Source organism: Anas acuta, chromosome 20 (genome assembly GCF_963932015.1).
Source record: "Anas acuta chromosome 20, bAnaAcu1.1, whole genome shotgun sequence".
NCBI classification, from domain to species: Eukaryota; Metazoa; Chordata; class Aves; order Anseriformes; family Anatidae; genus Anas; species Anas acuta.
The window spans coordinates 1,937,460-1,954,936 of NC_088998.1; the positions used below are offsets into that span (position 1 = coordinate 1,937,460).

Here is a 17,477-nt window from a genome sequence, read left to right on the forward strand (position 1 = left end):
TTGACCTGTTTAATCAACTTTTTCTTTCTTTCTGCCTTTTCTTCTTTATTTTCAGGGCTGGCCTTCTGAAAGGGTAGGATAAAAGTAGCAGCTTAGGAGAAGCACATTATGCCTTTCTTGTTATGGACTTGTTTGTGTCTGATGAACCTACTTGTTGCCTTGTCTGTCTGTGTCCCTGAAGTCTGCATTGGGTGCAGGGTGCTCAGACCCCAAGGTTTCAGAGAAGTCCGGATGTGCTGGTACATCTACCACCTGGTAATTTATTGGCTGCTACTTTGAGTCTGGGAACCCTGAGCTGTGCTGAGCCTGACTTAAAGCCTGGCTTTCTCTTCTGATTCAGTGGCTTTACCCAGTGATAAAAGATTGGAAGAGCACCTGAGAGGCAGATCTCATAATCATTTTGCTCTTAAGAGATCATGGTTGCCTTTCACTCCCTTGCTGCTTGACTCCAAGATCCCTGACTCTAAAAAGAATAAAATAAGGAAGCTTTGCTGTCTATGCATTCACTACCTTTGGCAGCAACTCCAGTTCAGTCAGAACTGCAAGTTCTTTAGCAACTGAGATCTGTTCTGGACTGTCATATTTTGCTCCAGTAACCCACAAAAGTAGACAGAAGCATGTCCATTCCCTGAAAATAAGGAAGGCTGAACAGAAAATGTCTAAGCTTAGTGGGTCTTGTTGGGCATAATAAAAGTGAAGGCTCCCAGGTGAGGACCCAGCTTTGCACCCCATGGGGCAGGGCGGGCTGGCCAGTACCGCAGTGGTGGAGCTGCCAGGCTGTCCCCCAGCCATCAGGGTGAGGTGACGTGGCTGTGTATGTGGTGGAGCTGGAATCTGAGGTGGAAGTGATGTTCCAGGAGCAAAGTCCAGCCCTCAGGGTGAACAGTTTGCTCACAAGACACAGACAACCGCCTTTCCATCCAGTAACTTCCTTTCCTGTGGTGCAGGTGGTAGCAGCATTGTGGTTATGAAACCCTGATGTTCAATTTCAGACAATAAGAGTCTTCAGGGGAGACCGCTTGAAATTTTATGGTGCAGGTGCTTTGGATTCAGTTCCAGCAGTTAGGGAAGATTAATTCTTATTCCTCAGCAAACACAGTTAACTAATGATAGGAGGCGCTTTACTCATATCAGTGGAAGGAGCACGTCTGTGGGGAAATTGACTGAATACCACCACTGCAGAGGTACAGTACTTGAAATGGAGATGTGAGCTCATGAGATTGATTACTGTGCCTCAAATACAAGATAGTAACTGGAAGCCTGAAGAGAGTTGCCTTTTTAAAACTGTTAAGCTTGACCACAAGCACCCAGATGATGTGTTGTTAAAAGAATGTGTGTTTGAGGAGTGATGGGGGTAGAGGGAAGGAATTTGCTGCCTGAATTCAGTAGCTGCTGCCAGAGGCAGCACTGAAAATACAGTTTTAAAGAGCATAGAGCAGCGTTTTTTCCCATGGGCTCCTAAACATAGCCAATATAATGGTTACAGAAGGGATGAAAGAAAATCACAGGAGCATTTCCTGGATTCTTGACGTTCCTTGTATACGTCAGAACACAGTAAATACTTTTCAATTCATTTTTGGGGTTCAAAACTTTACATAGAGTGAGCCTAATGTGGGGCATCCCTAGGTATAAGGGATGGTGATCTGAGAAACCCAAACGTGCTGGGATTACTGCTTCCTTCTGCTGCAGAATACAAGTCCCATTCATCTTAATTTGCTTAAGCATGTCTTCTCTATGCTTCCATTCCTACCTAGGTCCACTCACCCTCTTTTTTTTTTCTCCCCCTCCGTGATGTGTCTCTGTTTTCCCTTTCTGACATGTCCAAGACCTGAGATTAACCAGTTCTTTGCGTCCTTTCATCCGCTGTCATTTGTGCTTGTTTGCTCTACATCTGCCCTTTTTTCCTCTCCCAGTCTTTGATTTCAAATCCTCTCTCAGAAGAGCTATTGCACACAAAAGAAGAGGTTTGTCAACTGTTTCTGCCATGCTAGCACATATCCTTATTTTTCAACTTAACAGAAATGCACGCAGCTTTGGAATAATTCTCCTTGGTTCATGCAGTGTGCTTTGGGACTGCACTGCATTTTGCAAACAGACTATAGGTAACACTGCTTAAAGTTGTTCTCAGTGGTTTGTAATGGGGCACAGATATCCCCACTGAAGCAAGGGACGAGCAGTCAGGATTTCACTTTGTGCTTTGTTTCAGCTCCTTCAGCTCCACTGTGCAAATGGCTTAAACACTTGTGGTGTTCTGTAAAATGAGGCTGTTACCAGCTCAGCTTTGGCATCTGTGCAGGTCAACCTTTATAAAATGCTCTGAAGCACTTACATTCTGAAGAAGCATAAGCTATTACCACTATGAAATTTGGGGGGTTTTAGGAGAGTGGTGTTCCCACTAAATGTACTTGGATTTATGCTCTTATCTCGGTGAGCTGAACGTGTCTGGGGAATTTGCTTGGAACTTGATATCCAGCCCCATTACTGTGATTAAGTTAACTCTATTCCAGTGGGCAGTGGTTTAGGAGTAACCAGGCTGTTGGTAATCCTCTTTGTGTTGTCTGGCTGCAGCGCCAAGATACACTCAACATGTCTGCAAGGGCTGCTGAGATTTGGGAGCACCCTTGCCTGTCTTGAGCAGCAAAGCGACCCGCAGTCCCGAGGTAATTCTGGGCAGAGCCCGCTCAGGTGCCCATCCCTGCAGGGTGCTTGTAGAGGTGCTGTGGAAGAGACGCTCTGTAGTAAAGAGAGAGGTTCCTTGAATCACTACCTCTGAAACTGCGTCTGTAGGATGTGCCAGGTCCAAATCAGTTTGTGTGTGTTTGTTTTGGTCTCCTGGTGTCCTGGAAAGGTTAATTGCTGGGCATGTGCAGAGCTAATGTGGATCCAGCACTGCTCTCAAGTCAGCCAGCCAGCTTGGTGGCACGACAGCCGTGCTGGGCTCTGTGCAGCTTTGGCTGAGATCTGTCTCCAGCGTGGTCTCAGCAGTCCTGTACAGAGTCCCTCTGGCACAGGTTGGGTGCTTCTGCACTCAATTCTCACAGCATTTCCTAATTCCTACGTAGGCAAGGTAAGACTGAGGGGCTTTTTTGCAGTTGTGTTTTTACTTTTCCTTTCCCCTTGATGCAGTCAGGCAGTATCCATGAAATCCATGTTTCATTTCAGATTACTTGCTGGAGATACTGAGATAATATGTAGGGAATCAGCTTTTTTTTTTTTTTTTTTATCACAAGCCTTGAAGAATGTGCACCATTAGAAGGATCCCATTCCTCTTCCTGGTGCTGCTGCTAAACGAGATTGCATTTTTCAAGTTTCTTTCATATTTCTTCTTTCTACTTTTTTAAAGAAAGATTAAAACTACAGTCCAGCATTTGCAGCTTGTTAGTGGCCAGTAACTGTTTATGAAGCAAGATTTTTACAGTATGGAAGTGTCAAAATGTTATGAAAAAGGCTGACTCTGCTTTGTGTCATGAAAAGAGCTGAATGCCTGAAATATCCTTCCACCAGTTCCCTTTCTTCCAAGTAATCCCTTTGTATACCAAGCCAAATCTCAGCCTTCTGACATTTACAAGGGCAGGAAGTTAGCAGCTTCGAGGTTAATCCTTGTGCCCTTTGCATTTGTCAGCCTGCAGCTCTTGCCCTCCTTCAGACACACTTAGCTTACTGCTGTGGTGGATGGGCTTCTGTGGAAGGGAAGCTATTTGATGACCTGTAATATGCTTGTGTGTCTAGTTAGATATCTGTATCTCAGCACGCAGTAAAGATGTGATTTTTCTTTACCATATCCCTCATTTTAAGCTCAGATAAATGTATGAGGGTTTCAGAGCTTGTGATTACTCATAAAGGTTTTTGGAGAAATGACCTGGTGCCCTGTATGTTTGTGCATTTGTATCATGTAGAGCATCCATTGCCATGTACAAATAAATTGGACCCAAAAATGAAGACAGAATTCCAGTGTCAGCCATGCAATTAGGCTCCTGGAGTCCCAGCATCTTTCAAACAGCAGATTTGATTTCAGGGGGATAGCCAGGAGCCGAAGTAGCAGGTGAAGAATCTAAACTCTTTAAAGATAAAATTTTATCTTGGTCTAGGCTTTACTTCTGGTGCTGTTTCATAAGTCTGAAGGAGAATGATATGGAGTAGAGGATCTTTCTTGGAAACGAAGATGATAACTTATGTTTGGACACCTAAGTTGAGTCTGACCCAGATCAGCCCTAAAGCATATTTTTTGAACAAACAAAATCAAAGTCCTAAAAATAAAGTGGTGGGATCTGAGTATTTGCTTTTGCTCAGGAAAACCTCTTGAGACATGGTTGTGAACTCGCACTGAAGGCTTCAGATTTTGTGTGCAGATGGTCGGTAACACACTGCAGCATAATTGCTCCTAAGAGGCTTTGCTTTGATTTCTTTGGGGATGGTGCACCTCGTGTATTGCTGAGTGCTCGGCCATGTGGTTTATGCATCAGTTACAAATTCTGTCTTAAAGTGCAGTTGGCTTACACATGGGCAGAGCCGCGTGGCTGTGATCAGATCTGAATGCTAATTGCTCAGTGAGTTGTGCAATGCTTGGGTCATCACGTGCACATAAAAGCTGTGTTCGTGTGGCTTGGCACCCACGTAATGTTCTTCCCATCTGAAGCACCTATGTAATGTTTGCTCCCATTTGCCATGGAGGTAAAGGATTGTAATGGCTTCTATTAAATCCTCCAAGCAGCAGGAACTGAGGAGCCATCTACTTCAAGGTTATGACTGGGGGGAAAAAAAAAATTCCAGGTGGTTTATTTGGACTGCCCTGTCCTGACCTCCAGACTTCAACCCACCAAGCTCATTAATTTCTAGCAGTACTTTGATATACAGATGAAATTAAGCAAGCAGACGGAGGTGTGGTTTTTCTCTCGTTACTGGTTTTGTATCTGTGTGATCTGAAACAACCGTGTGCCGTGTTACAAAGCTGCAAGTGGAAGAAATCCCCTTTGAGAGAGCTCTTTCCATGTAGCAGCCTTAACAGTCTGTTGCCAATCGATGGGCTTTCAGGAGGATAAAGCCCTAGGATTGCTGTGATTTTAGGAATCTGTGTCTAACCTTATCTGGGCAATGAGCTTTTCCCGTTAAGAAAGGACGCTGGAGAAGTTGAGTAAAACCACTCTTAAAAGCACAGCAGTTTCAAGAATTTGTCTGTGTCTGGTGCTGAACTTCCAAATGCTCAGTACAAGGGGTCGGGCAGCTCTTGTACTGGTTTGTCCCGGCCTCTCCCCTCCCTCCCCTGCAGTGCTCTGCCGCTGCCTCTCCGGTCCCTGGATCTTTCCCTGCCATGCTGCAGCTCCCAGATGCATGCTCAGAGAGGTTGCTTTGAAATATAAATGACTGTAAGTGGTGGGGGACAGAACAAGGAGATGTTTGTTTCCCAAATAAATGATTTTTCTTTGTACGTAATTGTATTATTTCTTGGCTCAGAAAAAGAGATGGAATTGCATTTCCCCAAGCAGGGAGTCATTTGGGACGTGTGGTTTTTTCCACGCAGCATCGCCTCGCCTCTCTCTCTCCTCTCGCCTCCTGCACCCACCTACCAGAACGTGCTACCAGCAGGTGTGATCAGAAAACACTAACACTGTTACATGATATACTTCTGTTCCGAATTTCTTTTTTTTTCCCCTCTCCTCCAGTCCTGTGGCTTAGTCACGCTTTCACATCCCAGGGCTACGTAACCTTACAGCCCCTCCGGAAGGTCTGAGCAACTTCTGCTCGTTTCCTTGTGTGTCAGGCACAAATCTGTTTAAAGTTTGTTCTGACTTTGTTATACAGAGTGCAAACAAGGTCAGGAGTAAAAGGAAACTTTATTTGAATTCTCTCCCGAGAAGGTCATTTCAGTGGGGTTCTGAGAAACAGGAGGTGCTTTTCCTGACAAGCATGCGTGCTTAGTGCTGAGTGTGCAGGAGCATTAAGATTAATTTGCAATCCTTATAATATGGCAAAGGAAAATGGTTCCTTATCTCAGAATTAAGTAGACAGTGGGAATCTGAGAGTAAAGCTAAATGGGAGGATGAAACAAGGCTGTTGCTAATGGCAGGGAAGATGGGAGGAATCGAGGTCTCTGGATCAATATGCCTGTAACTGGGGATGGTTTTAAAATCATGAAAGCTTCCTTCAAGGCAGCTGCTGGGAAGGATCGTGGTGCTAGGCGGATGTTGGGATGAGAACCAGATAATGAGGGGTTATTCTCTCTCTTTAGCTTAGAAATGGGGCTTAATTCTTAAACATTGTCCTGAACAGAAACTTCCTCATAAGTGTGTGAGCAGTACAGTAGGAAGAGAAATGGCTCTGGTTTCTGCCACCTCTTTGAGCTGAAAGCTCCATCACTGTAATTCTGGCAAATTTACGATACTGGGAAGCCCCATGGTCAGGAAACCTAGGAAATAACATTACTGGAAAGGTACAAGTATGATTAGATTTCAGGGCCTTCTTTGTACGTGGTTTGCAGCTGCAGAAGACTGGAGGTGCCGAATTAGGGATAATTCTGTTCCCGTGCAGCACGTGGAAGACATGCTTGACTTCTCAGTCCTCAACTGTGCCACTTAACACGGTGATCGACAACAAAACATATTCAAAAAAAAAAAACACATTTGTTTCATGCAAAGAGCAAACTTCTCTATCTTAGACATTCGTCTGTGCTCTAACAACTGCTCATGAAACGCTTTGAATGGAGGCTGTTACAGTAAGGACAAACTGTTCTTATTTGTATATCTTTGCTTCTTCAGGAGTTTTAAGGTTATGAGAGAGACTTAATTCAGGTTTGTTAGGTTATAGCACAGCTTGGTATAGTCCCTTTGGCAATTTTCCTGGTTTTCTACCTACTTTGCTACTTAATTACCCCGGGAAGTTGATGCAGCAAGCTGTGTATCCCACGTCAGAGGATCTGTGGTTAGAGAAACAGAGCTCTGCAGCAGCAGTGACCTTAATTCTGCTTTTTCACCAAAAGAAATAGCATCTCTTCAGTGCACTCAGAGATGTCTCCTTCATCCCAATGAGTCTATTAGGAGAAGAGAGAGGTGCTGTGGAGGCTGGGCACCTGAGCTGTGTTTTCGTCTTTCTTTAATCACAGTGGAAGCGTGATCAGTCTGCAGCCTTGCAACTCCCATAGTCGTGGTCAGAAAACTGTGTCCCCACTGTGTGCTCACAGCATCGTGTTTATTCTTCCTGACACTGATGGGCAACAGCCTTTTGATACATTAAATGTGGTTTGTGGGGAAAATATTGGTGTACTGTCTTTGTTCTGTATTAATTGCATTTTCTTCAGCCCTCTGACCTGAGCATGCAGGACAGCATGTATTCCTACTGACAGCTTCATCTGCAATGCCCTGCTACATTTGCTCGCTTTTTCCAGTGGGTCGTATCTAATCTGAGCTCTGGCAGGCACGTGTGGAGCAGACAGATGCACTTCTCTCAGAAGAATTTTTCTTCTATCAGCTGAGCTCTGGCCTCCGTGTATTAGAGTTGCATGCCAGTAACATTTCCCCAGGGGATGAAGGCACGGGCTTGTTTCAGGAGCAGGAATTTTCCTGCCAGACCTACCAGAAAGACTGTGCTCTCTGACTGCTGGGCTATCTTGTTTGAGGAAGCACGTCCTCAACCCCACAATTCTTCTCCCTGCTTTGTGGTTGCTTATTTATAATTATTGGTAAAAAAGAAGAAATGGTGGTTGGAATTTAGGAAGTATGGCACTGCTTTTGAAGGCTTTGCAAGCATGAGTTTGGTAAGTAGTACAGTAAGCAGCACTGGAGGAGAGCTGATGCAGAAAGTAGTCCGTAACTTGCCCTGCTCAGATCAGGTTGTGAGGCAGTACCAGGGGGTGAAAGCAGAACGTAGGTCTTATTTCCAGGGTCTGATTTCCAGTTCCTCCTTGAACTGGTTGGTGCCATTGCCACTCTCTCTACAAAGGGCACTGATTAACCAGTCCTGTCCTAAGGGGTGATATATGATGGAAGAGTTTTTGTTAGTGTATAGACCCTGTACTTCTCCAGAGCACTGGGCAGATCTTTGGGTTCTGGTACAAATTATTTGGAAGTAATCATCCATGTCGCTTGTCCTTGGTGCCGGGAGTCCTTGGCTCCAAGGACTTGGGGACAGGCATTAATCCTGGCAGGGGAAATGCTCCACCGAGCTGCACTGGCAGGCAGCTTCAGGCAAAGGACAGCTGCATATGCATCTCCAGCAGCATAACGTGCATCCCCTACCTGGGACGGTCCTTTCCCCTTTCTAGATGGACTGCGCTGTTCCTCCTTACGTTTGGAGTAAGTGATGCTCAGCTCCGGTAGCAGAGATTTCCCAGTCCCTCTGATCCACATGAGCACTCTGGCATTGCTGCCCACGTGCAGTACTGCCACAAGCAATCTTTGTCCTGTGCATGCCAAACACTTGTATTATCACATTGCCCTAAACTAGGGCAGATCCCATGTGAAATTGTTCCTGGTGTTTCAAGAAGCACACTACTCCTGTTTTTTCTGCCCAAGCGCCCAGACTGTTAGTGGGGACCTACCCCCTGGCTTCTTGAATTTCTTTTTATTCTCTCTCCAGCTGCAGTATGAGGGCTGCCCACGCGGGCTGTGCGTGAGGCACCGGCGAGCTGTCAGCGGGATGCGCGCTGCCTGGCAAAGCGCCGGCCCCGGCACACAGCTTCCCTTGGCAGCACGCCCGTGTTTGCACATGCTGTGAGCTGTGAAGAAGTGGCCAAGAACGAACCAACGGCGACAAGTTGTTGAAAAGTTTTGTGTAGCATTGTTGCTGTGGGGTAGTGGGGGCCTAAAGGTGTTAAGAGGGGTAAGGACGTTTAGGAAGTCGCCTTTCAGGAGGCCACTGGCAGGTGGAGAAATGGAGGGGGTTTGGGCATCTTTGCCTTTCCGGGGGATTTTGGTTTGCACAAATACGTTTGGTCATGAAGCTGTTGAGGATGCTGGAATTGGAGGAACTGATTTTGTAGTCTTGTATAAATGAAGCATGACTTAGTCTGGCTGTCGATAGGAGATCTGTTTCAGAGCAAGAGAAGTACTTTCATTCCCATCTTACAGGTCAGTGCCTTGGAATCAGTGTGTCTTTTGGAGATACGTAACTGTTACGTGTTAAGCTGGGAGAATCACATATTGCCATGGCACAGAGGTGATGGTTTGCCAATAGAAGCAATACGATTTTGTTATTCATTCAAGGACATCATACAGTGAAGTAAAACAAATCCAGAGTGATCACATCAAACCCCTCCTACTTTATGGATGCACAAACGTGTGAATGAAGAAATCCCATTGTGGAAAAGATTAAAGGGAGAGAATCCAGTCTGAAGCTAGTCCTGGCCAGTTTAGAATTGCCCCCCAAGAAGGAAATACTTTATAGTAATTAACATTAATTACTTGATGTTGTAGTGATCCACATGATGTAGGCATTCTCTGGAAAGCAGGTCCAGTAGCGTAAGGTCTGTTCCTTAGTGAAGTATCAGTATCGGGTAGTTATAACACAGGGACAAAAGGCAGCAGTAAGTACCAGGCACGAGAAGCAGATTGCAAAAATAGCTGCAATCTACAAACCTATCTGGCTTCTCTGGCACAGATGGAAAAAATACAGTTCTTATGGGATAAAGCAATAGGAAAGTGGTGGAAGGAGAATTCAGAGACAAAAACTAAATGAGCCACTTTTTGCTCTTGGATTACACCAGTGCAGATCTGTCACTGAAGTCATTTACACCAGGATAATTGAGAACCTGTCTCAAAGCTTTTCAGCAGCTGGAGGGGATTTATTTGGATGGAAAGAATGCATTCGGCATAGCTTGGCCAAATGACACCTACAGTGGACTTGGCAGCTGTTAACAAGTATTTATAGGATGTAAACAGCAAGGGGAAAAAGGATGGAAATAGAGCAAACCACGGGGGAGCGGAAAAATGGGATGAAAATGGGGAAAGGAAGTTATTACAGCTGTATGGCTTAAACTGCAGAAACATCCATCTGGGTGGGATGAACTAAGTCGACATGCCTGATATTAATCGAACAAGGCATTTGAAAGTGGAGGCTATAACTCCACACTGATAAGCGGTAGATCAGCCTCCACTGCTAATTTCTCTGCTTCTGTACTGGCTTTGTGGAGGGGACAGGGGTTCCTCTTCCATTAGGGCGTCATCACTTATAAGGCCCACCGTGCCAGTTCAGATCAAAAGTTCCACCTCTGCACTCTTCCGTCTGATGGTGGGTCACAGGGCGGGCTTGAGAACTGAGCGTAGGCAGCAGTTAGCAGCTTCATTGCTTCCTGAACGTGAGGTTGCACCTAGATCTTCATGCTTAGTAGCTCCTGACAGCCCAGGGTCTCTGCTTTCCCAGCCAAACTTAAATCCATTTGTGATTTGACCTTTTTGGTACACGCTTACAGTGGGTTCCCTGCTTTGTGGTACGTACGTCTGCCTGCATCTAGATTCTTTTTCTTTCATCAGACTTCCTGGTGGCCCAGTGTCTCCTGGCGGTCGCAATCTTCCCCACTCAAGATTCGAGCCTGGCTTCTTCTCATGTGCAGCCCTTTCCATGCCCTGGGCACTTTCTAGTTCTGCAGTATTCTCTTAGCGAGACGTTGGAGTTTGTTTGCCTTTTTCAGAATGCTGATGTATTCTGGATTTATGTCCTTAGGTTTTCTGTTTTAGTCTGGTTTCTCTTGTTTGTTTTTTGACTTTCCCCTGAAAACTGAGTTAATATTTTTCAGTGAACATTCAGAGCAGTTCCAAATTCAGTGTGAACTCAGCTAGTTAGGAGCTCGTTGTTGTATAGGCGTTGCTACTTTTGTGTTTTTTTCTTGTCCCGTCAGCCCTGAGGTTCACATGTTTTATCACTCAGCTCCATCATTGCTCTAAGATCCTTCTGCACCTCTTGAAGTTGAGAAAGTTTTTAGTTTTACTGTCCTGAAGGAATTTATATTATCCTCAAAAGTTGCCTCCTCATTTACCCCTTTCTGGGTCTGTGTGCTGAACAAAATTCCTTCTTTCTGATGACTGCTTGTCTTCTCTTGCTCTGTTTTCCATCTTCAAGTTAATAATTAATCTGTGCAGTGCCCCATCCCATGATCCCAGGCTGGCTGTTTCTTGAAGAATCACTGGAAAAGAATCTTACTGAAAGGTCTCTGAAATCCAGCCATCCTTGACTGCTTGAGAACAGCTCTGGTAGATTTTCACATTGCTATCTTAAAGCCATGTTGACCCTTGCACGTCCACTGGTTTCATTCTTGGCTGTTCTTGTATTGATGTCTTTCACACTGATGTCAGACTGGGCGATCTGCGTTTCCTACGATCATCAGGGAGACTTTTTTTGAAAATTTCTACATTCATGACTGCTTTTTCTGGCATTGAATCTTGTTTAGCAATAGATTGGCAGTTCAGCTAATGCACATTCAGGTTCCTTTAGAAGGCAGCATTCATGTGTTTATGCCTTTTCAATGGCTGTTTGTCTGATAATGTCATTTTTCTTCTCTTCTTGTCACAGGGGATGCTCCCAAGTGGGAGTTATCAGAGCGCTGATTGAAGCTGGCATCCCTGTAGATATGATTGGAGGAACATCTATTGGTGCTTTTATGAGTGCCTTGTATGCCGAAGAACGCAGCTACAATCAGATGAGGATCAAAGCTAGGCAGTGGGCAATGGTAAGAATTTGAAATCTTGTATTTCTCCTCTCAGGTAGAGTGCAAGAGCTTAAACACGAGCCTTAGTAGGCAGCAATGCACAAGCAGCCATCCAAGGAAAGTGCAGCCATCTGCACTTTTGTATCTGCATGAAAAAAGGGCCCCTGCCTGGCAGAGAAGGAGTGAATTTTGAAAGCTGCTTGCTATGGTGCTGGCAGGCTGCAGGGATGTGAGCTCCTGAGGAGTGCAAAATTTTGCTCTGTACAAACTCCTAGTCCCAGTATGAATGCAGAATGATATTGTTTAAGTGTGTTAGCCTGTGTTTATCTTATTTTTTTTATGTGCTGGAATCTGTTTCCTTTCCAACTCTCAACAAATGTTTCTCTTTTGTGTAACTTTCTCTCTTTCGTTCTCACATGCTGTCATTTTTCAGTGGAACTGATTGACAGAGGTAATCCTTCTCTAAACTAAATGCAAAATGTGTAATTCACGTTGTAGCCTGGGAGTTCCAAAGTGCTGGTACTCTGCTGCTGGATAAATTTTTAACTTTAATATCTAATAGTTACAAAACCACATACTCATAGTTAAATCAAGGTTTGGAAGGTTGTTTGAAATACTGATGTCTCTGTATGAACGTGTAGGATGTTGGGGGAAAATTGTACTGGCAGCAGGTTCCACTGGTTAAATGGACTAATGGCGAACATCAGCATCATTTTTGAAGTTTGCTAGTAATAGTATGATTCCAATTTTGTATTGTTTATCTGAAAATCATGCTTTGTTGTGAAAATCACATTGTCATGTTGGCTTCCTTATTGAAAGGCAAACAATGTGGGGATTTTTCTAAACTGGATTGAGCTCTGGGTCTGCTTAGATCTTGAGTTTTAGGGGGGAAATAAGAAAGAGGCCATAGTTAGTACATACACACTGCTTATCTTTCCCAGGTGTCTTCTAACCTGCCATGGCATCAAGGTGAAATCTGCTCTGTGGTTGTCAGACACCCTCTACCCTGCAAGCTAGACAGTCCGTGGCATTAAAACGCATACTGAGGCCCATGCATGCTTGTGCTGTCGTGATGGGAAGGTAGCTGTGGGAGCCAGGCTGTTTCACCTCTCTGTCACTAGGAGAATGTAGATTTCATGCTTTTTGTTTAAGAACTGCCTGTGCCTGGCTGGGTTGAGAAGCACCTGAAATATAAACTGTTTATGATACAGAGCAGTTCACTGAAATCAGAAAGGTGTAGGAGGCTTGAGATTAAGGATATAAAAATAACTTTACTGAAATGTATCTGAGATACATTTAACCTTTCACTCTCTATTTCTCTCATTGGTCAAATGCTTACAGGAGAGCATCTGAGGAGGGCAAGCATTGTGGCAAGACCTCTCTGCAAGAATTTTCCTAGCCTCCAGCAGTTTGTGGCTCACTGCCATCTATCAGTTGCACTTGTATTTAATGGTTAGATTGGAGCGATGGAATTTTCCTCTGTGCATTTGTCCAGAGGATTATCTCCTCTTGTTTAACGTGTGAGGTCTGTTCTGAAGATGTGGTGACGTACAGTTAGAAATGCTGTTTTCTGGGCTTCTCAGAGATGGGCTGCTATTGAAGCCGGTTTCATTGTGTCTCCATTATTGCAGCTCTTCAACTCACCAGCCTCCTCCGGAATCACAGTTGCTTTTACCAGAAATAGTTAAAGGTGAAAGTAAGAAATTTAATCTATTGATTAACTTTTGAACACAAATCACAAAGCTTAAAGAAGGTTTCACAAAGGAAAGGGCAGGCTTGTGCCCAGCCTTGTCTGCTCAGGCTGTTCAGGTATTTGTACCTTGAAATCTGCAAATAAGCAGCTGGAGGAGAGGTTAATTACCGCTGTTAGAGCAAACATTTCTTGTTATTAATGAAGAATGGATTTACTTGACGTTTTTATGATTGTTCTGACAAGCTTGCCAAGTCCGCATTCAACCCAGAAATTGTTCAAGGGTTTGAGGACGAAAACAGAAAAGACTGCTCTGTTTGAAGCCCTTTTCCCTGTTAACAGCACGCTCGGAAGCCCAGCCCAGCAAAGTGTTTGCATTTTGAATTGAACAAAGCAATGCAAACCCTCTCTCTGAGTTCAGATCACTGCAGATGTACAAAACAGTTCATACAAAGTCGATTTTAAATCTTTTTTAACAGTGGCTATTCTGAGTTATTTTCTGTTGTGTTGCAGCAGCTGCAGGCTGAGCAAGGAGAGGGGCTCCTTTCACTAGGCACTAGCTCTGCCTGTAAAAACAGGGCAGATTTGCTTGCAATTCATAGAAAATCCATCCAAAGGGCCAGGTATGAGCAAGGCTGTTTCTCTAACTGATGAGCCGAGCAGATCAACCCCAAATTCCTGGTGTCCTGACGTTACAGGACTGCTCCTCCAGAGCAGCATCCCTGGCAGCAAGGGCTGCTGCAGGAGGTGGCAGCTGTGCAAGAGACACAGAGGAGCTTGGAGGATGCTTTTGTTAAGCCAACATTATGCAAAAAGGCTCCAGCAGCGCTCCATGCTACAGAAGATGCTGAATGTGCTGCTCTAAAGCCTGTGAGCTTTTGCTGGTGAAGGTTATTGCTGAGTGCTCTTTGTGCAAAACCTCGTAGCCTAGCTTTTTTAGCCTACGGGGGTTTTGAAATATCTCTGTTGTGATGGATTAGGTAACACTGATTTTTCCTTTTTTTTCTTTTCTTTTTTTTTTTTTTCTTCTTTGGAGCAGTCGAAGTAAATGCTGTTTTTTGTCCTGCAGTCATTTCTCTTCTTGGTATTTTTAGAAACTGGCATCTCTCTAGTAGTACTCTTGGGGCTGAGAGAAGGGAAATTTCTAATGGGATGTGTTTTTTGGATCTAATGAAGCAGCAAAGAAATAAATGACTTTTTTTTTTTTTTTTGTTAAAATACAGAGGTGTACGAAAATCATCAGTCAGTTTAGTTGCTGTATAGTGCCTCTTTATTTCTTCTGTACCTGTGTTTAACCAGCAGAACAAAAATTAATCAAAAAAAAAAATAAAAACCACCTTTCATGTTTTCAGATTGTTGTTTTTAATTGGAGAATGAATATTTCAAAGTATAAATATTTGACAAAGAAATATTCTGTTGTTGGAGGGAATGTGACTATAGGAATCCGTAATTTAAAGCTTCCAATAACAAGAGCTGCAGTAAGAATTGCTGGGTAGGCTGCTGCAGCCATTTGCTGTCTCTGATCTGAGTGTGGGTGCATGGCAGCTCAGCTGGGTCTAAGCTGGGGTTTCTGGGCTTGCAGACACAAGGTTCTGCCTCTCTAATGCTGCTCTAGCTCTTCAGCTCTGGGAGATGCTATGAACTGCCTTGGCCAAGAACTCGTGGCTTTATTCTCCTTATGCCATACTAGTTTTTGGCCAGACCAGTGCTGTGAGCTGCCTGTTGCAAGGGTAAGCCCCGCTTTGGGTCAGATCAAGCTGTGTCAGTCTGGATCCCGATACTCCTCCCGAACTGTTGCATCTGTTGCTTCAAAGAAGAAAGCTGTTCTCTGCTATCCTGGAGTGATGTCCAAGTCCATAACCCTTGTAAGACTCAGTGTATGCTGAGGATGCCTTGGGGATGCTGTAGGAGTGACAAATGGCTTTGGAGGAGCCTGGGTGACAGCGTGCAACCACCCTCCGTGGCTATGTAGGGACGGGCACAATGCCCACGTGATGGGAACTGCATGCAGGACTCTTGTGAAAGTCATAGGGAGAGCATAATAAGTAGGTGCAGTGTTTTCTAAATTACACTGCATCCTACACTGTTTTATTTTGTTCGTATGCCAGATCTTCCTGTATACAACAACAGCTACAAGGAAAGATCCATGCAAACAAACACAAAATTTGAGATGAGTGGGCAAACATTGCCATACTCAATTGGCACGAGGAGCAGGCAAGATATTAGGGGAAAAATAACTCCTGACCAGAGGAGATCAGAAAAATAAACTGGTCCCAGTTCCCCAGGTGAACGGAGTTGTGGTTATTGTGGCTTAGCACAGGTTCGGGCACAACTAAATGTAGTACAAGCTAAAGCAGCTTTAAAGAGCACAGTGCATCCTGAAGAAATAAGAAGTTAGTTACATATTTCACCTAAATGAATGAGTGCACTTTGTCTTCCAAATGGGGTTGGGAAGCTACAGCAGAGAGCTTGCTTTGGGTGTCCTCCAGGCTGCTGGCGTTCAGCGTGGGCCTGCATGGTGCTGTGCGGCAGTTCGCTGCTCTGAAATGGCCTTTTAAAAACTTTATCAGCTGCTTTAGAAGGTTTTGTTCTGGAGGGTTCTGTGCCTGTAAAAACTAAATCAGATCTCTTTTTCCTTTGTAAGCTAACCAAAGTGTTCCCAGTGACACCTACTGAGAGGACAAGGGGCAGTGGGAGGCAGCTGGAACACAGAAGGTTCCGCTTAAATGTGAGATGAAACTTTTTTACGGTGAGGGTGACGGAGCACTGGAACAGGCTGCCCAGGGGGTTGTGGAGTCTCCTTCTCTGGAGATACTCATTAAAATGCACCCAGATGTGATCCTGTGTGACCTGATTTAGGTGTTCCTGCTCCAGCAGGGGGATCGGACTGGATGATCTTTCAAGGTCCCTTCCAATCCCTAACATTGGGTGATTCCCTCTGGTTGTCTTACAGATGCAGTTCTGAATTTGAGGCTGTTGACAAAAGACAAAAATATAGGTTGCTTTTTTATATCTTAAAAAAAAAAAAGTTGTAGCAAGAGGTAGTGATAGGTATGACAGTTTATATCTACCATTTTGATCATAACATTTGAGGTGTTGAAATTAACTCCAAATTAAGCATTATTGTCTGTGAAGTTCAGATAAAAGGGTGCACGCAAAATCCAGAAATGTCTATTGCTTGGAAACACGCAGTTAAGGCACCAAACCGTCCCATTGCTGCCCTGTAGCAGGAGTGGCACCTGGCGATTATGCAGATGGCATGTTAGCGGTTACTGATTCAGAACATCTCAAAACATAGATATTTTTTCCTTTGTCTTTCCTTGACTGGACTCTGAGCTGGCCACGGTTTCTTAAATGCTCCACGTAATATTTTTTTTCTTCATCTCTTAAATTTCTTAATAGGTCACCTCTAAACCTGCACTTCCACTAGCTGTATTTTCTGTCTTTGGGATAATTCTCTCTCTGTTGGTGTGAGTTATGTATTTATTTTGTCTTTTAACTTATTTTTCTTTGTGTGTTCTTTTGCTTGTTTCGTTGAAACTTTATAGTTGAACACTGTAAAGGCACTGAACAAAATTCTCAATTCCAGCTCTACTAGTTTAAAAAAAAAATCATTTAAGCATTTAATCTGTTCTGCTGCTTTTAGTTTTTGCCCTTGCAACAAATTCTCCCATACCCTTGCTTTTTTTTTATACTTGGGGACATTGAAAAGCCTTGGGATTATCCTGGTTTGCAGTGATTTGCAACCGTTCTGCAACAAAGAACAAGATACCAGAGATTACAGCTCAGTTTTCTTTTTGCCATCATGTATGTTAGCCCTCGTTCGTTTGCTTGTAGGCTTTTACCTTGTCCCTCCCTTGCTGAAGTTGCCTTATACCATGGGGTAGCTTTAAAAAATACTTTTACGGTTGAAACTCTTTAGAACAAAAGCTGGTTTGAAGCAGAGCTGTAGAAATGAAGGTTCATGAGAAGTCCCGGAAGAACTGCAGAATGCCTGCTCTGCAAAGAGGTGGGAGCGATGCCCCAAGGCTGTGCTGTAGGGAGCTGAAGCTGGGTCGGTGTCAGAGATGCCAGCGTTGGCCTTTTCCTGTTGGACAGGAGAGAAGTACAGAGCGGAGCAGAACTGTAGAGGCTCTGGCAGCCTTTCCAAAAGGC

At 44.2% G+C, this 17,477-nt stretch overlaps 1 protein-coding gene across 1 annotated transcript in view; it reads left to right on the plus strand.

Moving 5' to 3' along the window:
- The window catches only part of PNPLA7 (patatin like phospholipase domain containing 7), a 125,195-nt gene that overhangs the window by 77,595 nt on the left and 30,123 nt on the right, over positions 1-17,477 (plus strand). Inside the window, exon 27 of the mRNA XM_068657334.1 lies at positions 11,497-11,653. Within this exon, the coding sequence (XP_068513435.1) occupies positions 11,497-11,653 (157 nt within the window). The remainder of the gene's footprint in view (positions 1-11,496; positions 11,654-17,477) is intronic.